Source organism: Nicotiana sylvestris, chromosome 3 (genome assembly GCF_000393655.2).
Source record: "Nicotiana sylvestris chromosome 3, ASM39365v2, whole genome shotgun sequence".
Classification (NCBI taxonomy): domain Eukaryota; kingdom Viridiplantae; phylum Streptophyta; class Magnoliopsida; order Solanales; family Solanaceae; genus Nicotiana; species Nicotiana sylvestris.
This window is the reverse complement of record NC_091059.1, coordinates 167,687,789-167,710,440: the sequence shown is the minus strand read 5'-3', so window position 1 is coordinate 167,710,440 and position 22,652 is coordinate 167,687,789. Positions and strand designations below refer to the sequence as shown.

The 22,652-nt window shown below is 39.7% G+C and overlaps 1 protein-coding gene across 1 annotated transcript; it reads right to left on the bottom strand.

Moving 5' to 3' along the window:
- Window positions 1-1,746: 1,746 nt before the first annotated feature.
- On the bottom strand, window positions 1,747-13,396 carry LOC104222878 (U4/U6 small nuclear ribonucleoprotein Prp31 homolog). Its single transcript, XM_070170166.1, has 3 exons — window positions 13,238-13,396; window positions 6,718-6,729; window positions 1,747-2,493 (listed from the first exon to the last, which is right to left on the bottom strand). The coding sequence occupies exons 1-3, from the start codon at window positions 13,394-13,396 to the stop codon at window positions 1,747-1,749; spliced, it is 918 nt and encodes a 305-aa protein (XP_070026267.1).
- Between the last annotated feature and the right edge of the window lie 9,256 nt (window positions 13,397-22,652).

Sequence of the window (22,652 nt, the reverse complement as noted above, 5' to 3'; positions counted from 1 at the left end):
AATATGGGAGTATGAGCATTTAGGATTCATACTTCGCACAAGTTTCTCATGGATTGATCGGAAAATGGGAAAAATCAACATGGTTGAAGCCCTATGAAATTTGGCAGAAATATGTATCAGAAAATGGATTACCATTCAATATGTTGGAAATATTAAGGATGAATTGACCACATGATGAATACATGGGTGATGCACATGAAAAAAATATTTGATGCTACATGCAAATATCAACCTTCATCTCTAAATTATTTACTTCCAGTTTTTCCAAGATCTAGGCTTGGATTTAGTGCTCTAATTTGGAGGTAGAGTCAAATCCATTCCTTTGATTTGGAGAAGTTAGTATGATTTTTCCAATGAATATTAAGCAAGTCTAGTAAAGGTTTATACTGTAAAAGATTATTGCTCAACAGACGAGGATGCAACAACAGTAATATCGCCTTATTTCATGAGTAACTTAATTAGTAAGTAGTTTAGAGCTTTTGACAGCTCATTACAGAAGTGCACTAAAATTTGGAAAGTTTCTATCTAGATATACAAGCATACTTCAAAGAATCTGCAAATACAAGGTACTTTTTATAGTCTAAATCTCGGTTTGAGAGGGAAAAGATCACAATATTCAGAAGTTTTAAGATACCATTTTTCAAACTGTTTGAATCAAGTCATCCACATTGTTTGTGCTACAATGAGAAGAAAATGTTAACAAGTGAAGGATCTAGAAACCTCTAGTGCGAGAGCATTAAAAATGCAATGAGTCTTTTTAATCAAACCCAAGTACCCAACTAACACTCCTCATGTTTTCATTCACAAAGGTGATCGCAGTCTGCACAGACCATAAAAAATTCCTCCCAGTATGAGAAAATATTTAAATATACCCTTTGTTATACTTTGAGTTTAAATATAACCCTATCGTAATACTATTGGTTCAAATATACCCCTCTTCCATTAAGTTTGTCCAATGTAGACATCCAATCCTACGTGGAACTGACATTTGATGAAGTTGATGTCACATGACATGCCAACTCAGCGTCCCTAATCCATATAGTATAAAAGACTAAAATTTGAAATATAATATTGTTCATGGTAGAATATATTTAAATCTTTTCTTCTGATAGTACACGGAAATGTTTGGCCCTTTTCCGCATTGGAATGATTCATTATCATCAATTGAAGGTTTCATACTGTTGTTTTAACTACTTTCAAGTGTGTTTCTGTTGTTTATCCATATGCAACAGTATTATAAAAGCAACTTGTCTATGTGGACTGTGTAAAGTTCTAACCTTTAGAAGAGTGCATCCCTTACTATTTTGTTACAGAACTGACATGTTCATTTTACTTCAAAACATTGGTAAAGGTTGCATCTCGGAGTCCCAATATGATGTTAATAATGGAGAAGAATCACAGAGAAATTAAGAGACCATTTCATTGAAGGGTGGCCCATTATCCACATACTTTAGAACCTTGGCCACTGGCCTTGATGGTTTCTCGGTAATTAAAACAAAATCAAAAAAGATAAGACTGTAATTCATGCTGACATGCAGAATCAAAAAGTTGCTAAATTCATCAGTATATCTCGCACGTAGAGACACAAAATATAATATAATGCTAGCAAGACACACCAGTAAAGAAAAGAAAATCCAATATTATTGCAAATAGTTTATGCTACATTATAGTAGTATCCCCTAATTCATTCTGTTTATTGAACTTTGTCAGCAACTGATGCTTTGCACCAATCAGTAATTATTTTCTTTATGCAAAATTATGACATTTCTCTAACTTTTTGCGGAGCTCTTCCCTAATAGATGTTCCATATATTCCAGTGGGATATCCTCTGGCGGAGTCAACATGAGCCGCTACTATTGATTTGAGTGCCAGCAGTTTACAGGCTCGCGACCTAAAGGCAGGAGGTGGAGGTTTAGTCTGAATTATTTCACTTTGCTCAATACAAGCTCCTGCACCATAAAATTGTCCAGAACTAATCTCCGTTTTGGCACCAAGAAGCAGGACATCAGAAACACACATTTTTGACAGGGACGAGAGACCACCAGCAGTTGCCATAAGTTTAGCAGCAACTGCATTCCCAACAAGAGCAGAGAGATTGGGAGCAATATATCCCATTCGACTTTTGACAAAATGCACAAGCTTTTCCTTTGCTGAATCAAGAGCAAGGGCTCTATTCCATGCTTCTATTGCCTTTCCAAGTCGCCAGCAAGAGAAAACCGTGATGATAGCTGAGGGTAGCAGTCCTTCCAAGTCGGCAGCAAGAGTAGTCAGATCCCTCTCGTGGCCAATTTTTTTAATAACCCGGGCATAATCAATTGGGTGATGAACAAGTGACTCTAACTCAGGAACTTTCAATTGATACTTGTCGCGTATGAAGTTGTGGATTAAAACAATTTCATTCTCAATGTCAATTGATAACATATTACAGTCTATTATCAACTGCTGATCGTATTCTGGATCATCAACACCACCTGATTTAGGTTTATCGTCAGACTCAATTAGGGCATATTGTGATGACCCGCCATGTCATCATGCCACATAGGCGTCATTTGGCATATATTAATGCCATGTGGAAGCTTACATAAGAATAAGGCTAGCATTTGTGAGAAGATTCTAGAGAAGTATGGACATTTCCTTGGGAAAAACCTAGATCCTTATGGATTTGCTAGGAAAGTCCTTGGAATCTTCTAGGCTTGTAGAGAATTCTAGAAAAAGCCCTTATCTTGTAAATATCAAGGACTTGTGTAATAATTAATATTTACACACTAGCCCCTAGGAGACTAGTATATAAATGGGGTCATTCATTTGTAATTCATCAAGCAAACAATTCAAGTTCTCTCTAATACAAAGCTTCCTTGAACAATTCTCTTGTGTTCTTTTTACCATTCTCTTAGCGGTCCTAAAGGTAGTAAGGCTGGCTTGGCATAGCAAGAACGTGAGCAATTTGTGCAAGATCGTGAGCGAGTTGTCAAGTGCCACACGTGTACTTAGTTAACAACTAAGGACGTGACGACGTGGTATCAGAGCGAAGGTTTCAACTAAGGGAATGGCGAACGACGGAGAAATTAATGTTGCTAACACCCAAGCCAACGTCATCCAGGATGCTTCTGGCAAGAGCGACCGTAGCAAAAAGAGGAATGTCACCAACAAGAGCCAGGAGGTGCCACCTGAGGTTGTCTCAAACGAAGGGTTTACATCCCAAGAACCATCTGCCACTGAGGCGAGCGAGGATGAAGTGGAGGTCCTTCCAGAGGACGTCTCGCTCGGTAAAGAGTGGGTGATGAAGATGAACGCGGGGATGGATGTCGTGGAGGTATTTGGCCAACGCTTGGGGAAGGTGGAAGGCACCCTTAATGTTCTTGAGGGGCACACTCTTGAAGAGATTGAGAGTATCCGAAATGACTTGGAGGGACGTACACAGACTGAGATGGAACTAAGGCAAACCATCACTGCCTTAGAGTGCAGACTCATGGAGGCTTTGAGTACTATCGATGCTATGAAGGCAAAGATAGAGTCACTCGAGGAGCATGTCAATGCTGGCATGACCGAGGTAGCCAGCAATGTTGTGGTGACGAGGGAGGCCAAAATCGAGGCTCCTAAACCCCCGGTGTTCAAAGGTGTTCGTGATGCACAAGAAGTGGAAAACTTCCTTTGGCACTTGGAGAACTACTTCAGGCACGGCAAAGTGAGGGACGACGAGGCCAAGATCAATACTACGGTATTGTACCTCTCAGAGACTGCCATGCTATGGTGGAGAAGGAAGATGGACAACATGGATAAAGGTCTAGGTACTATTAGCACATGGGATCAGTTCAAAGCGGAGTTCAAGCGACAGTTCTTTCCAAACAATGTCTTGTACGAGGCAAGGCGCAAGCTTAGGGAATTGAAGCAAACAGGGAGCATACGTAACTATGTCAAGGAGTTCACTACCCTTATGCTTCAAATCCCCAACCTGACCAATGATGACTTGTTGTTCCACTTCATGGACGGGTTGCAAAATTGGGCTAAGCAGGAGTTGCAACGCCGACAAGTCACTGATATAGACCAAGCCATAGTGGAGGCCGAATCATTGATGGACTTCAGGCATGAAAAGCATGACAAAGGTAATGGCAAGGAGTCAAAGGTTAACAATGTCAAAGGTGGGGGAGACTGTGGCAAAGGCAAGGAGATACAACAACAATACTCCAAGACTCAAGATTTCAAAAAGTCGAGTGGCCGTCAGGTCTACGCCGAGAAGAAGGCACAGGTCGAGAAGAAGGGATGCTATATATGTGGAGGGCCACATGGCTTCAGGAATTGTCCTGACCTCAAGAGCCTCAGTGCCATGGTACGTGAGCGGAAGGAGCAGCCAGAAGGAGAGAGTCCGGGAACCGCACAGTTGGGTATGATCGGATTATGTGGTGCTGTCACGAAGCAAGCTATCCAACCTACCGAGAATGGCAATCAGTACGTGGATCTCACCATCAACAACAAGCCCGCTCGTGCAATGGTGGACACTGGAGCAACTCATAATTTCGTGACTGAGGCTGCCGCAAAGAGACTGAAATTGAAGCTTGCTCCAACCAACTCTCGCGTCAAGACCGTGAATGCCGAGATACAGAATGCTCGTGGGGTAGCTAATGGAGTTGGTGTCAAATTGGGAACTTGGAAAGGTATGACAAACTTTACCGTAACCGCTATGGATATCTTTGACATCATACTGGGGCAAGAGTTCTTTAGACATTGTCATACTTTAATCGACCCCTACCTCCAACGTCTCTTGGTTATAGAGTGAGGAGGAGCTTGCATGGTACCTACAATGACTATGCCACACGGACAGATCCAAGCACAACTCTCAGCTATGCAGGTTGTCAAGGGGATCAAGAAGGGGAGCCCACATTCGTGGCAACCATTGCAAGTCTAGAGGAAGACAAGAATTTTCAAGAGACAGTGTCGCCTTGCATAGAGAAGTTGCTTGAGGAGAACAAAGATGTCATGCCCGAGGAGTTGCCTAAGCACTTGCCGCCTAGGCGAGAGGTGGATCACAAGATTGAGTTGGAGCCAGGGGCTAAACCACCCGCATTTGCCCCATATCGTATGGCACCGCCCGAGCTGGAGGAGCTCAAGAAACAATTGAAAGAGTTGTTGGATGCTGGTCACATTCGCCCATCAAAGGCACCTTTCGGCGCACCAGTATTGTTCCAGAAGAAGAAGGATGGATCGCTGCGTTTGTGCATAGACTACCGAGCACTTAATAAGGTCACCGTGAAGAATAAGTACCCAATCCCGCTCATTGCTGACTTGTTCGATAGACTTGGGCAAGCCAAGTACTTTACCAAGGTGGATCTTCGAAAGGGCTACTACCAGGTTCGCATTGCGGAAGGGGATGAGCCAAAGACAGCATGTGTGACGAGATATGGAGCCTTTGAGTGGTTGGTGATGCCCTTCGGCTTAACCAATGCACCGGCCACATTTTGCACCCTTATGAACAAGATCTTCCATCCCTACCTTGATCAGTTCGTGGTAGTCTACCTAGACGACATAGTCATCTACAGCAACACCTTGGGGGAGCACATGGAGCACTTAAGGAAGGTTTTCCAAGTCTTGCGAGAGAACGAGCTATACATCAAGAGGGAGAAATGTGAGTTCGCACAATCAAAGGTGCACTTCTTGGGCCATGTCATTAGCAATGGCGAGCTACGCATGGACGATGCTAAGGTACGTGCTATCCAGGAGTGGGAGGCACCCATAAAGGTAACTGAGTTGAGATCCTTCCTTGGCCTTGTTAAATACTATCGCCGGTTCATCAGTGGATACTCAGCAAAGGCCGCACCATTGACTGAGTTGCTAAAGAAGAACAAGCCATGGGTTTGGACAGAGCATTGTCAAAAGGCATTTGAAAGCCTTAAGACAGCTGTAACAGAGGAGCCAGACTTGGCATTACCTGACTTTGCCAAGACTTTTGAGGTGCACACAGATGCCTCAGACTTTGCCATTGGAGGTGTCCTGATGCAGGATAAACATCCCATAGCATTTGAGAGCCACAAGTTAAATGAGACGGAGCGGCGTTACACGGTACAAGAGAAGGAAATGACTGTCATTGTGCATTGCCTTCGTACATGGAGACATTATCTGCTCGGGTCAAGGTTCGTGGTCAAGACTGATAATGTGGCTACTAGCTACTTTCAAACACAGAAGAAGCTCACACCAAAGTAGGCTAGGTGGTAGGATTTCTTAGCCGAGTTTGATTATGCGTTGGAGTATAAGCCGGGAAAAGGTAATGTTGTAGCCGATGCCTTAAGCCTGAAAGCCGAGCTTGCTGTAATCACTTCAGCGAGATGGGACATTCGGGAGGCTATAAAAGAAGGCATGCAGCATGATCCAGCAGCCAGACAACTTATCGAGTTAGCTAACAAAGGCAAGACGAGACGGTTTTGGATAGAAGACGACCTACTACTTACCACAGGTCGGCGGGTCTACGTTCCTAAGTTTGGAGACATTAGACGACGGATCATAAGGGAGAGTCATGACACAATGTGGGTTGGTCATCCAGGTCAACGTCGCACTAGGGCCTTGGTTGAGTCAGTCTACTATTGGCCACGCATGCAAAATGACATAGAGTGCTATGTGCAGACTTGTCTTGTCTATCAACAGGACAAGGTTGAACAACAACAACCCGGAGGACTTTTGGAGCCACTACCAGTTGCAGAGCGTCCATGGGAGAGCGTGACTATGGACTTTATCACTTGCCTACCGAAGTTTGATAGTTATGGTACTATTATGGTGGTCGTGGATAGATTTTCCAAATATGCCACCTTCATGCCCGCCTCACTGGGTTGCACAGCCAAGGAAGCCGCCAAGCTATTCTTTAAGAACGTGGTAAAGTATTGGGGCTTACCAAGGCATATCATCAGTGATCGAGACCCCCGCTTCACTGGGAACTTTTGGATAGAGTTGTTCGACATACTTGGCACGGAACTGCACTTTTCTACTAGTTTCCACCCACAGACGGATGGACAAACGGAACGAGTCAATGCCTTACTAGAATGCTACTTGAGGCATTATGTAAGCGCACATCAGAAAGATTGGGCAAAGCTCCTAGACATCGCCCAATTCTCTTATAACTTGCAGCGGAGTGAGTCCACTGGGCGGACACCATTTGAGCTAGCAACAGGCAACAACCACAAACTCCACATTCATTACCAGCCGCATTCGAGGGAAAGAGTTTGGGAGCTTATCATATGGCTAAAGGATGGGAGGAGCAGCTCGACATTACTAAGTCCTACTTGGATAAGGCAGCTAAGAAGATGAAGAAGTTTGCGGACCGTAAGAGGCGTCCCACATACTATGGAGTTGGGGACATGGTCATGGTGAAGTTTAACCCAAGACAGTTCAAGGCACTACGGGGCATGCATCAGAATTTGATTCGCAAGTATGAGGGGCCATTTAAGATCGTCGCCAAGGTAGGCAAGATCTCATACAAGCTTGACATGCCATCGTATCTTAAGATCTACCCTGTCTTCCATGCCAGCATGCTTAAACCATATCATGAAGATAAGGATGATCCGAGTAGGGGCCAATCAAGTCGGGCGCCAATGACTATCACCCCCTCGTATGATCGGGAGATTGAGGCTATCATAGATTACCAGGCCAAGCGAAAACAAGGGCAAAAAGTCAAAGCTATGTTCCTCGTCCATTGGAAAGGGCAATCACCGGAGGAGGCCACGTGGAAACGATATGAAGACTTGTGGCAATTCAAAGATAAGATCCGAGAGTTTATGCAGCAGCATTGCGCCGCGGTCGTCGCAATATTGGGTGGGGGAGAGTGTGATGACCCGCCATGTCATCATGCCACATAGGCGCCATTTGGCATATATTAATGCCATGTGGAAGCTTACATAAGAATAAGGCTAGCATTTGTGAGAAGATTCTAGAGAAGTATGGACATTTCCTTGGGAAAAACCTAGATCCTTATGGATTTGCTAGGAAAGTCCTTGGAATCTTCTAGGCTTGTAGAGAATTCTAGAAAAAGCCCTTATCTTGTAAATATCAAGGACTTGTGTAATAATTAATATTTACACACTAGCCCCTAGGAGACTAGTATATAAAGGGGGTTATTCATTTGTAATTCATCAAGCAAACAATTCAAGTTCTCTCTAATACAAAGCTTCCTTGAACAATTCTCTTGTGTTCTTTCTACCATTCTCTTAGCGGTCCTAAAGGTAGTAAGGCTGGCTTGGCATAGCAAGAACGTGAGCAATTTGTGCAAGATCGTGAGCGAGTTGTCAAGTGCCGCACGTGCACTTAGTTAACAACTAAGGACGTGACAATATTCTGTGAAAAAAATAAAGTTAATTTTTTGGAATAATATAGAATTCTCTAGAATGTCCTAGTTTAGTATACTTGATATTTATCTAGTGGACATATCTAGATGTTCTAGAATATTGTAGGAAGATAAGACATATCTAGATATTCTAGAGTGTTGTTAGAAGATAAGGTTGCTAGAATTTTCTTTGTACATTATCTAGAATCATATCTAGAATCATCCATAGGCTAGTATAAATAGGGGGTATCTTGTTCATTTATAAGTAAGCCAAAATCAAGAAAGCCTTCTTTCCTAAATAAGTTCTCCTATCTAAAATCTCTCTTCTTTTTTCAAGCTTCCTCTTCTTTAGTTGAATCCTCCAATCTTGGTTAACGATCTTGGGCTAGCAGAAGGTCTCCGAATAATACTCTTCTTCTGCTATTCTTTACATGGTATCAGAGCCATAAGTCGGCTCCTGGATTTCAAGGTCGGGTTAGTGGTTGATTCAACTGGTTTCTCTAAATGGATTTGGGTGGTCGTACTAATGGACTGGGGATTGAGTTATTGAACCAGTCCAACTACAAGGTATGGAAGACTTGTATGGAGTCATACCTTGTTGGTGAGGATTTGTGGGAAGTTGTCAATGGGAGTAACACAAGTCCTCCTACTGACGCATCGGAAAATAGCAATGCACGTAAGAAGTGGAAGCAGATTAATGCTAAGGTGGAGTTTATCCTAAAGAGGTCCATCTCTCATAATTTATTTGATCATATTATAAGGTGTAAATCAGCTCACGAAATATGGAGGACCTTCGATCGGCTATTCAACAAGAAGGATGAAGCTCGGCTACAGATTTTGGAGAATGAGTTAGCTAACACCACTCAAGGTAATCTCTCGATCGCTGAGTATTTTTTGAAGGTTAAAAATCTATGTTGTGAAATTTCTCTATTGAATCCGGACGAGGCTATCTCTGAAGCACGAATAAGAAGAATTATTATTCGTGGCTTAAAGCCAGAATATATTCCCTTTGTTACATCGATTCAAGGATGGGTTCAACAACCATTTTTGGAAGAATTTGAGAATTTGCTATCGTCACAAGAGCTATTAGCCAAACAGATGGCTGGTGTATCCATCAAAGAAGGGGAAGGAAATGCTCTTGTCGCCGATAAGAGGAACTTTAAAGGGAAATCAAGAGATAGCATGCACTTTCAATCCTCAAGTAGTTCGAGCTCGCTAGGAAAGAAGGGGGAGTCTTCCAGCAACGGTAAAAAACCTTTAAAATGTTACCGTTGTGACAAAGTCGGGCACATAAAAAGATATTGTCGAGCCAAAGAGAGCAATATAGCTCAAATCGAGGAAGTTGCTGAAGAAGAAGAAAAAGAAGAAGACTGGGGAAAGTGCTTCACAACGGAGACTCGAGCAATAAATGCCATGGCTTCCATAAATTTTGAAAGAGACTGGATCGTGGATTCAGGATGCGGGCACCATCTCACTGGAGATCAATCCAAATTCTCCACCTTTCGCGAATACAATGGACATGAGGTCATTGTTACAGCAGATAATACAATCCATAATGTGGAGAAGGAAGGCATTGTTGTGATCAACGAGAAGCAAAAAAACACTATCACCCTCAACAGTTTCTTTCACATTCCAGGTATGAAGAAAAATCTATTTTCAGTTGCAAATGCTGTAGATGCTGGAAACTATTTGCTATTTGGCCCACGTGATGTGAAGTTCCTCCGAAATATCAAGGTACTCAAGGCAGATATCGTTCACTCAGGTAAGAGAGTTAACGATTTATATGTCTTATCTGCCTCTAATTCATATATTGAGAAGATGAGTAGCAATGATAATACACATATTTGGCATGCTAGACTTGGACATCTAAGCATGGATAAATTAAAAGCCATGGTAAAGTTGAATCTAGTAAAAGGTTTGCCTAACTTAAGAAATTTTGATAGAGGAGAGGTTTGTGAAGGATGTCAATATGGAAAGGCACATCGTCTTCCATTTGACAGATCCTTGTCAAGGTGCAATGCCCCACTAGAACTTATTCACAGTGACTTAATGGGGCCAACGAGAACTCCTTCATTTTCAGGCTACTCCTATATGCTAATTTTCATTGATGATTTTACTAGATTTACTTGGATTTATTTTGTGAAGCACAAGTCAGAAGTTTTCAGTAAGTTTGTGGAGTTCAAAGAAACTGTTGAAGGTGAACTCGATTCCAGAATAAGGTGGCTACGAACTGATAATGGCGGTGAGTTTACATCAGATGAGTTTCTTTCCTTTTGTCGTCAGCATGGCATTAAAAGAGAGCTGACATGCGCTGATACGCCACGACAAAATGGAGTGGCGGAAAGGAAGATCCGACACTTAACTGAGACATGTAAGAGTTGGCTTCATGCCAAGAATCTACCTAGAGCCTTGTGGGCTGAAGATATGAAATGTGCAGCGTACGTGATTAACAGAATGCCGCTTTCTCCAAATAATATGAAGTCTTCCTATGAATTAATGTTTGGAGAAAAGCCTAGCGTGAAATACCTCAGGGTTTTTGGCTCTATTTGTTATGTTCACATACCGGATTCTCAAAGGAGCAAGTTAGATGCCAAGGCAAGGAAATGCATCTTTGTCGGATATGATGAAAGGAAAAAGGGATGGAAGTGCATGGATCCTAAAACTCATCTCTTTGTTGTCTCAAGGGATGTCATATTCGACGAAGTGTATTTGTATTATGGAGCTGCATTGAATGGAGCAAGTTCAAAAACTTTAAATAATGGAGATTCAAGCTTGTCCATTGCAGGTGCTTCTCTAGATAATACAACTGCCGAGGAGTTAAGAGAAAGGGGGAGTCCTGTACCTCAACAACATGAAACTCAACAAGAAGATGATTCAAGTGGTTCGGGGAGGCCAAAAAGAACTATTATCAAGCCAGCCCGCTTTAGAGATGAAAATTTTGTCAGTACGTATTCCTGTTTCTTTGCAGGACCAATTGATGATGAAGAACCTTCCTCATTCGAAGAAGCTAAAGGAGTCAAAGAATGGGAGCTTGCTATGGATGATGAAATGGAGGCTCTGATAAAAAATCAAACTTGGAGCCTTGTACCAAAGCCGAAGGATGTACAACCCATTTCTTGTAAATGGGTTTACAAAATCAAAAGAAGAGCCGATGGCAACATAGATAGATATAAAGCAAGGCTAGTTGCTCGGGGATTTTCTCAAAAGTATGGTGAAGATTATGAAGAAACCTTCAGTCCGGTGGCTAAGATGATCTCTGTCCGAGTTGTGCTAGCCTTGGCAGCCTCGCATAATTGGAAGTTATGACAACTTGACGTGAAGAATGCTTTCTTATATGGAGAGCTTGACAAAGATATTTATATGGAGCAACCACCCGGGTATGTCTCTAACTTACATCCTAATCATGTCTGCAAACTTAAGAAGGCCCTTTATGGCCTCAAGCAAGCTCCACGAGAATGGTATGGAAAAATTGCTCAGTATCTACATTTTTGTGGCTATAATGCATCACAATCAGATCCTAGCTTATTTGTTAAAAAACAAGGAGACTTGCATATGGTTGTTCTTTTGTACGTGGATGATATGATAATAACAGGAAACAATGAAGATGAAGTTGCTAGGCTTCAAGATGAGCTTTCCATAAGATTTGACAACAAGAAGTTGGGAGAACTACACCATTTTCTTGGCTTAGAGGTGACAAACATGAACAAAGGGATCTTTGTCACTCAAGAAGGATATGCCAAGAAACTTGTTGACATGTTTGGATTGAAGCAAAGCAAAACATGTTCTACTCCTCTTGAGATAAGCAAAAGGTTAAGGCGGGACGAAGGCTCACTTCTTGCAGATTCCAAGCCTTTTCGAGCTCTTGTTGGAAGTCTCCTGTATTTGACTATTACAAGGCCGGACATTGCGTTCTCGGTGGGATATGTCAGCAGATTTATGCAAAGGCCAAGAAAGCCTCACTTAGAAGCTGCAAAGAGGATTCTAAAGTATATCAACTCAACATCAGACATGGGCTTGTTCTTCCAAAAGAAGAATAATTTGGTGTTGGCTGGTTATACGGATGCTGATTTTGGTGGTGATTTGGATGACCGAAGATCAACATCGGGCTATATTTTCCTCTGTGGTAGAACAAGTGTTTCTTGGTGTAGCAAAAAGCAAGACTCAGTTTCTTTGTCAACCACGGAGGCAGAGTATAAAGCAGCTGCTCTCACTACTCAAGAATGTGTATGGCTACAAAGACTTGCTGAAGACTTGCATCTACCTATATCAAAGCCAACTGTGATCTATGGAGATAATCAAAGTGCCATCAAGCTTGCAAACAATCCAGTATTCCATGCAAGAACTAAACACATTGAGGTGGAACATCACTTTGTTCGGGAAAAGGTTCTTGATGGAACTATCAATACTTTGGAAGTGAGAAGTCAGGAGAATATCGCTGATATCTTCACCAAGTCACTTACTAAAGCTTCGTTCGAGTTCTTCCGTGACAAGCTTGGAGTAGTTTCCAAAAAATCACTTTAAGGGGGAGTGTGAAAAAAATAAAGTTAATTTTTTGGAATAATATAGAATTCTCTAGAATGTCCTAGTTTAGTATACTTGATATTTATCTAGTGGACATATCTAGATGTTCTAGAATGTTGTAGGAAGATAAGACATATCTAGATATTCTAGAGTGTTGTTAGAAGATAAGGTTGCTAGAATTTTCTTTGTACATTATCTAGAATCATCCATAGGCTAGTATAAATAGGGGGTATCTTGTTCATTTATAAGTAAGCCAAAATCAAAAAAGCCTTCTTTCCTAAATAAGTTCTCCTATCTAAAATCTCTCTTCTTTTTTCAAGTTTCCTCTTCTTTAGTTGAATCCTCCAATCTTGGTTAACGATCTTGGGCTAGCAGAAGGTCTCTGAATAATACTCTTCTTCTGCTATTCTTTACATATTCAACTTTCTGCATAATCTCAATGTAGCGACGTGATTTTCGCAGCTTGAAAAAGTTATCTAGATCATCATAATTAAGCGCCGCACGCAGCAGATTCTTTTCATTATCGGACAATCCGTCAAGATCTTCCAGAAAAGAGGCAGCACGAGCTGCCATTAATTCTCGTTTGGGGATGAAGTTAGGGTTTCGACTCTGGAGAAGAGACAAAAACAGAATAAGCGTTGACAAGTTTATTGTCCGAAGGAACTTTCTTTGGTAGATATGTAGGAAACATTTGTGTGATCCTAATCCTAATGTAATTGAAAAACGGAAAACTAAATTATAAAAACATGCCTAGTCCTATACAAATAAGGTGTACCAAAGTGGTATGTGCTCACTCAACTTTTAATTTAATGTAACTAAAGCAATTAAATTATTTTATATGATATAAAAGTTACTCAATTTACTTAAATATTAGGAAGGATACATAAAAAGTCATTTATACATTTTATATAACTAGTTTCTATATACGTGCGTTGCACGAAATTATTTCATATTAATTACAAAAGATATATGAAATTAAAAATTATCGTGCATACAACATAGATAAAAATAATCTTAAATAATAACTTCAATTGAAAGATATTTATCAAAGAATGCTTTTCAAGAATTGGAATCAATAATTAGAAAGTAAACGATTAAATATGCCTAAAGGACGATTTTAGAACAAATCAATGGACTTTCCGAAGAGACGTATGTTAGGATATATTATAAACCATGCGTATTGTTATAGTATTCTTTATAGAACAATTATTTATTTATTTATTTAATTTAATAAAATTTTATTTCAAATAGATCATGTATTTGTATGTGCGTATGTTGCTTATATATTAGATGGTTTGGTATATAGAGTTTATGTTATATACGAAAGATTAAATCATCGGTTCTTATAAGTCATAAAGTTTATATTCACAATTTAATGATGGAATTGGACAGACCATCGGAATGGTTGTAGCACAAGATTAAATATAATTTATCTTGATTGTGGGAATGGTTTAATTCCGACTTCTTATGCTAGTACATTTTGTATGTATTGAAATCATCAAGTAGAGATAAGTATTTTATACTGACTTAATAAAATAATTTCTCTAATCCATTCAATGTACTTATACTCTTAATCTTGATATAATTATTATTAGTTGTGTGCGTCATTTATTGTTTTGATTATTAAAAGGCGAGATTCTTTCGCGGATCAATAAGCTTGAAAAATTGGACAATAATGATATATACTGGCGAAGTAATAATTAGTTGATAGAATCTATGTCTCGTTTTTGAGATTGGTGATACTCCTTTATGAAAACTTATAAGTTTTCATGTGTAAACCCGATCGGTGGATTTTGTATAGTTAAGCAAAAGTCTAAAAGAAGTAATCAATAAATTAAATTATCAGTAATTTAATTTGATTGGTTAGTAACTAAATCTTAACACGGGGAGTTAAATAAGGTTTTATGAAAGATTTTTGAAATTGTATTACGGAGTGCAATTACGAATTTTTAGTGGAATAATTCGTAATTTATTGTGGTAGAAATGAATTTCAAATTTCGAAATTAATTTCACAATAGAAAGTCTTGTTAATTAAATTCTATGATCCCTACTGTGCCTAAATAATAGGAAATAAAGGAAACCTTTCCTTAGATGAAGAAGAAAACTAACAGGTTTTGGAAAAGGGTTTTAACCTAAAAAATGTGGCTATACATACTTCATGTATGGCTGGCCATTTTTTGCACTGGTTTTACACGTTTTTGTTCCTTGGAATTTTTTCCACCCAAAATTCTCTCTTTTCGGATATTATTTAGGTAACACGGTAGAAGACTGTGGAGGTTTTGCTGAGGTCGCGGTCTTGCAACTTTGGAACTGGAGACCGAGATTAATCTGCTTTGTTCATGCTTCAAGAGGCAACTCGAATAATCTCTATATGTGCTAATTGTTTAATTTACACGTGAATATGATACGGTGAAATATATGGTGTTTAGAAAATTGGACGTTTTTCTAATTTTCTGGAAATTTTTAAAAAAATATTTTTGAGTTGTTTTTAATCCAGTGGTGGTAGGGATCATTTAGGGTTAAATTCTGGTGACATAATGATTTTACACCTTGACATAGGTCTTCTTCCATATCGGGTAAACTCATTATAGATAATCACTAGGTTATACTATTTGTTGATTATTTGTATTTACTTTTCACATGAGTATGCATGTTGATTCAATGAGACTAGTATATTGAATGTTGATATTCACTTGACTTAAATTAACAGTTTACTCTGCATATGAGTATGACCTGTTTAAATTCATGAAGTGAATAATCTGTCATTACATATGTATATTGCAAGAATAGCTATTTTTCCATCGAAACTTGTTGTTCAAGGTGCATGGATTATACGTATGTAGTGTGTATTGAATTTTAATATTCAATAATATATGGCTGATTTTGATCTATTTATTTAATTATCTCTCAGATTAACAATGATTGTTTTCAATCCTCTTACTGTTATTCTTACTCAAAATAAACTTGAGGGTCCAAATTATGTTGATTGGAAACGAAACTTGGATATTGTCCTAATTGTTGAAGAGTACAAATTTGTGCTCGTTGAGGTGTGTCCAAAAAAACCTGGACATGATGCTACAGATGATGAACAGAAAGCTTACAAAAAATGGGTTAAGGGTGATGAGATGACATGGTATTACATTCTGGCGTCTATGTCAAATGTTCTGCAACATCAGCGTCAGTCCATGGAGTCTACTTATGACATTCTAGAAAAATCTCAAAGTAATGTTTGGAGATCATAATCGTGCGGCTAAACTGCCATGAAAGCTCTTCTAAATACCAAAATGGTTGAAGGTTCATCTATTAGGGATCATATTCTAAAGATGACGAGTCTTCTAAATGAACTGGAGGTCCTTGAAGCTAATATTGATAAGGATACACAGGTTGAAATGATCCTACAAACTCTGCCTGACAGTTTTTATCAGTTTCGCCTGAATTATAACATGAACAAAAAGGATTTGTCACTTGCAAAATTGTTGAATGAGCTGCAGTTGGCAGAGACTATTATCAAACAACAAGTTCCTCCTGTGGTATTGAATTTTGATATAGGTTCTTCTGCTTCTTCTAAGCCGAAAGGGCGGTAGAAGAAGAAAAAGACTCAAAAATCCTATGTTGGTAGTGCAACTGCTGGTGTGAAAAAGGCTAAGGGCAAGTATTATCTCTACAAGAAGTCTGAGCATCATAAGAAGCAATGTCTGGCTTATCTAGCCAAGCTGAATAATAAACCAGGTGATTTACATCTGCTTATCGTTGAAACTCTTTTAGCAGTTATTTCTACCATGTCATGGCGTGTAGATTCGGAAGCCACTAATCATGTCTGTACTTATTTGCAAAGGTTTCAGGTAACGGGGCAGCTAAGTAGAGGAGAAATCAATGTTTATCAAGCAGATGGTTCGACAGCCCCAACTTTAGCATTAAAAAATATTAGTATTTCGTTTGGTAGTGATATAGTATTAGCTTTAAAGGACACATTATATGTACCTTCCGTTAGAAGGAATTTAATTTTGGTTTCTAGCACTATGAGAGATGGTTATGAAATTAATTTTAAATGTGTTATTAGTCATAATAAATGTTATCTCTCTTCGGCTACATTGATTAATGGTCTTTTTATTGTTAGCTCTATTCCTAAAACGTTACAACCTAAAGAACTTAATTATATTCTTTACCAAATAAGAGAAAATATTTTTCTGAATTGAGTGAAACATAATTATGGCACTTGCATTTGGTCATATAAATCTAAACAGAATTTCAAAGTTGGTTAAGGATGGACCTTTAAGTTCACTAAAAGTGGAGGCACTACCAACTTGTAAATCTTTTTTAGAAGGAAAAATGACAAAACGAAATTTCGCCTCAAAAGGAAATCGAGCAAGTGATAAATTAAAGTTAATTAATTCTGATTTTGTGTGGTTCAATGAATGTCCAAGCAAGAGGTGGTTTTGAGTATTTTGTGACTTTCACAGATGATTACTATATATATATATTGTTGTTGCGTTGGAAGTTTGAATGTTTTGAAAAGTTCAAAGAATTTAAGACAGAGACTGAAAAGCAACGTAATAAATATATCAAGACACTACGATCTGATCGTGGTGAAGAGTACCTCGGTGCGGAATTCATTAGTTATTTATCAGAATGTGGAATTACATCTCAATTATTTACACCAGAAACTCCACAATAAAATGGTGTAGCTGAAAGAAGAAATAAGACTTTTATGGAAATGGTTAGATGAATGATGAGTTATTCTAGTTTGCCTTCGTCCTTTTGGGGACATGCCTTAGAAATAAAAAATTATATTCTGAATTTAGTTCCTTCAAAGTCAGTACCTTTGACCCCTACAGAATTGTGGACTGGGCGCAAGCCTAGTCTACGCACATTCGAGTTTGGGGTTGTCTGACACATGTGCTAAAAGAGACAACAACAACAACAACAACAACGACCCAGTGAAATCCCACTAGTGGGGTCTGGGGAGGGTAGTATGTACACAGACCTTACCCCTACCCCAAAGGGATAGAGAGGCTGTTTCTGAAAGACCCTCGACTTAAGAAGACAAAAAGACAAAAGGAGACAATATCAGTAACAACATAGAAATAATAGGAAAAACATAAAATCCAAAAGAAAGATACAAAGCAAAAGCGAAATAGTATCCCTACCAAACTAAACTCACAAAGTTATGACATAAGGCAAGACTCAACTACCTCCTAACCTACAACCCTAATACTCGACCTCCACATATTTTTATCAAGTGCCATGTCCTCGGAAATCTGAAGCCTCACCATATCCTGCCTGATCACCTCCCCCAATACTTCTTAAGTGTCACGACCCTAAATTCGAACCTGGTCGTGATGGCGCCTCTCATGAAGACAAGGCCAGCCAACTAATCCCAATTCAATTTTTAAACAGTTAAACCATAAAGAATAAATCTAAAGTATGCTAAAATAATCTAAAGTAGCAGATAATATCATAGATATGTAGAAGAACAACTCAACACAGCCCGATACCGGAGTGTCACTAGTCATGAGCATCTAAACAAGACCGAAATACTCCAAATCAAATACAGAGTTTAATACAGAAACTAAGAACATGAAGTAATAAGATAAGGAAGAGCTCCGAGCTGCGAATGCCAACAACTACCTAGAGACTCCTCGGATCCGTCTGAGCCGGGAATGATCAACACTCGGGAGTGGGACCAGATACGCCTGAATCTACACACAGGGTGCATGGAGTAAAGTGAGTACTCCAACTCAGTGAGTAACAAATGTAAATAAAGAATGAAAGCAAGAACTCACGTAAGGCACAAAACATTCTATAATGAAGCAGTAAAACCATTTTAAAACAGTAAATCAGTGAAAGATAAGTAAAAATCCTTTTTCAACAACTAAGTAGGTAATTGACAGGCAATTAAGGAAAAATAAACACATAGAAGTTCGTCCCTCGGGCACCGTATCAATAAATCCGCCCTCGGGCAACATCTCAGAACAATACTAGCCCCTCGGGCTCAATCTCACATCACAATGGGTACCCGCGCTCACTGGGGTTGTCCAGACTCCTGGAGGGGCCCCTTATGGCCCAAGCGTAATATCAAGCCATCTCGTGGTGTCATCACTAGTCTCTCGACCTCATATCAATCAAGCCACCTCGTGGTGTACATATCTCAGGCCCTCGGCCTCAATTCATGATCAGTGTTTCCTCACAATATAGGCCCTCGGCCTTACTCAGTCAAAAATATTCACAAGCCACTCGGGCAATAGTAAAACAGTGTTTCTCAACCTAATTATCGTTTAAAGGATCATTTAAGTATTAAAAACTGAGTAAACATGGCTGAGTATGAAAACAGTGGAAAGAGTTCAAGTATAAAGTCAAAACAGTAAGAAAATGTCAATATAAATCCCTGAAGGGTTCAAATAGTTGGCACGAGGCCCAAATATGGCATTCGGACCAAATAATGATGATAACAAATAGATTTCAATCAAATACGCGGTAAAATAGTCAATCGGGGCGGACTAAGTCACAATCCCCAACTGTGCACGACCACATGCTCGTCATCAAGCGTGTGCATCACCTCAATATAGCACTACAATGTGCAATCCGGGGTTTTAAACCCTCAGAATATCATTTACAATCATTAGTCACCTTGAACCGGTCAAATCTCTAGCTCACGACGCCTTTGCCCCTCGAATCGGCCTCCACTCGCGTCGAATCTATCCAAAATCAGAACGAGAATGTCAAAATATGCTAATGGAACAAGCCCAAGTGAAAATAATCAAAATACGACACAATTCCTGAAATTACCAAAACCCTACCCCCCCCCCGGCCCACATCTCGGAATTCGATAATTTTTACATCAATAGATTCCTTATCTCCCCATGAGTTCATACATACCAAAAGTTTTAAAATCCGATCTCAAAGGTCCTTCAAATCCTCAATCAAAGATCTAAGTTTTCAAGCCCTAGTTCTTCAATTTTTGGCTTAATTTCCATGATTATTTAGGTGGAATTCACATTAGAATCGAGTTTTAAGTCCAAGAATCTTACCTCCAAGTTATTCCCCTTGAATCCCTCTTTAATCTCCTTCAAATAGCTCCAAAATGACTAACAATGGAAGAAATAAACCCCACATTCGCGGACAAGACGACCTTTTAAACCTTTTGCCCAGGCCTAAATTCCTTCATCGCGATCGCGGGACATCCTTCGCGATCGCGAAGCACAAATTCTCAACTCCTAAAATTAACCCTATGTGAGAGCGTAAAATCCCATGCGAACGCGATGCTCATGCAATTAACCCTATGCGATAGCGGACTGGCTACCGCGTTCGCACTGAGCAACTTCAAGCCAAGACCCTTGGTCCACTTAACTCTACGCGAACGCGACCCTCACTACGCGTTCGCGATCAACAACTTCTCTACCTTATAAAATCACAACACCACCTTCGCGAACGTGAAGAACAAATTGGACTGCCCTTCAAAAGCTTCTACACGATCGCGAGAACCCCTACACGATCGTGAAGAGGAAATCTCCGCAACAGCTGAATCTCCAAATCTGCAACTCCAAACTTCATGAAATGGTCCGATTTACCATCCGAAACTCAACCGAGGCCCCCAAGACCTCAACCAAAGGCACAAACCTAACCCAAAACCTTGTTCAAACTTGTGCCAATCTTCAAAACACCTTAAACAACATCAAATCAACCAAAACACATCGGATTCAAGCCTAAGTTTCCAAAATCTTCCGAATTCTGCTTTTGATAAAAAAACCAATCAAACCACGTTCGAATGACCTGAAATTTTGCCCACACATCCCAAATGACACAACAGAACTACTGCAACTCTTAGAATTCCATTCCGATCCCTATATCAAAATCTCGCCTACCAACCAAAAATCGCCAAAATATCAACTTCGCCAATTCAAGCCTAAATCTACTTCGAACCTCCGAAACTCATTCTGATCACACTCCTAAGTCCCAAATCACATCCCAAAGCTATCTGAATCATCGGAACTCACATCCGAGCCCTCTAACACATATGTCAACATCCGGTTGGCTTTTCCAACTTAAGCTTCCTCAAAAGAGACTAAGTGTCTCAAACCTTACCAAAATCATTTCGGATTCGATCCGACCAACCTGATACCACAAAATACAGATAAACAAAGCATAACAAAGCATAAATGGGGGAAACAGAGTGGTAACTCAGGAGACAACTAGCTGGGTCATCACATTAGGTCGCCCTCTACCTCTTTTCATGTCCTCCACTACCAGTCGTTCGCACCTCCTTACTGGAGCATTTGGGCTTCTCCATTGAACATGCCCAAACCATCTAAGCCTCTCTTCCCTCTGAACATGTGCTAAAAGGGAAAATAGATAAATTGGAGGCGAGAACGGATGTATGTGTGTTTGTGAGTTATCCAAAAGGGACGAAAGGTGGTTTATTCTATTGTCCTAAAGAAAAGAAGGCAATTGTTAGCACAAATGCCAAGTTTCTTGAAGAGGACTATTTGATGAACCATGTTCCTAGAAGTAAACTTGTTTTATAGGAACTTAGCAAAGGAATAGAAACTCAGTCATCTAAAAAACAAAACGACCAGATGCAAACCCCGGAAGTCAATTTTGGCATACCAATGCCTTTTAGTAGCGGAAGAAATGTCAATAGACTTGATGTCCTATAAGAACAAGTGCCCGAAGTCATACTACCACAAAGTAGTGGGAGTTATGTTGAGCAAACTGCACAACAAGATGAAGTTATTGATATCCCCGTGGATAACATGGAGACTCAGGTTCCTAATAATGATGTGGTTCAACCACAAGATCATAATGGTGTTGTTGCAACTTATATAATGCATAGTCATAGTGGGAGATAAATAAGATAGCAAGTTCATTATGCGCTCTTGGGAGAATCATATGATAGGAGCCAACTTCCGAACGTGTCAATTACGACCAAGCACTATATGATAAATATGTTGATAAGTGGATTGCTGCTATGAAATCAGAGATGGGGTCTATATACTCTAATCAAGTTTGGATCTTGTAGAACCACCTGATTTGGTTAAACCCATTATATGCAAGTGGATCTATAAGAAAAAGAGAGGTGTAGATGGAAAAGTGCAAACTTTTAAAGCAAGGTTTGTAGCGAAAGGGTTTACTCAGAAATAAGGGATCAATTATGAGGAAACCTTATCATCGGTAGCCATGCTTAAGTCTATTAGAATTCTCTTATCTATTGCTGCTCATTATGATTATGAGATTTGGCAAATGGATATCAAGACAAATTTCCTTAATGGAAGTCTTGATGAGTGCATCTATATGATGCAACCAGACGGTTTTGTGGAAAGTGGGAAGGAACACATGTTGTGTAAGCTTAAAAGGTCCATTTATGGACTGAAACATTCATCTAGGGCATGGAACACTTGTTTTGACAAGGTGATTAAAACTTTTGGTTTTGATCAGTGTCTTAACGAGTCTTGTGTAAACAAGAAGTGGGATGGGGACAAAGTCTCATTTTTAATCTTATATGTAGACGACATATTGCTCATATGAAATAATGTGGGCATGTTGGGTTCAGTTAAACAATGATTGCCCATGCACTTTGATATGAAAGATTTGGGAGAAGTGACTCATATCCTTGGGATCAAGCTCTTGCGATATCGCAAGAAAAGGATATTAGGCTTATCCCAAGCTCTTTATATTGATACACTACTCTCCAGATTTAGCATGCATGATTCCACGAAAGGATTTCTCTCTTTCAGGCATGGAATTTCTCTATCTAAAGATCAGTCTCATAAAACTGATGAAGATATAGAAAAGATGAAGGTGGTCCCCTATGCATCTGTTGTGGGGTAGTCTG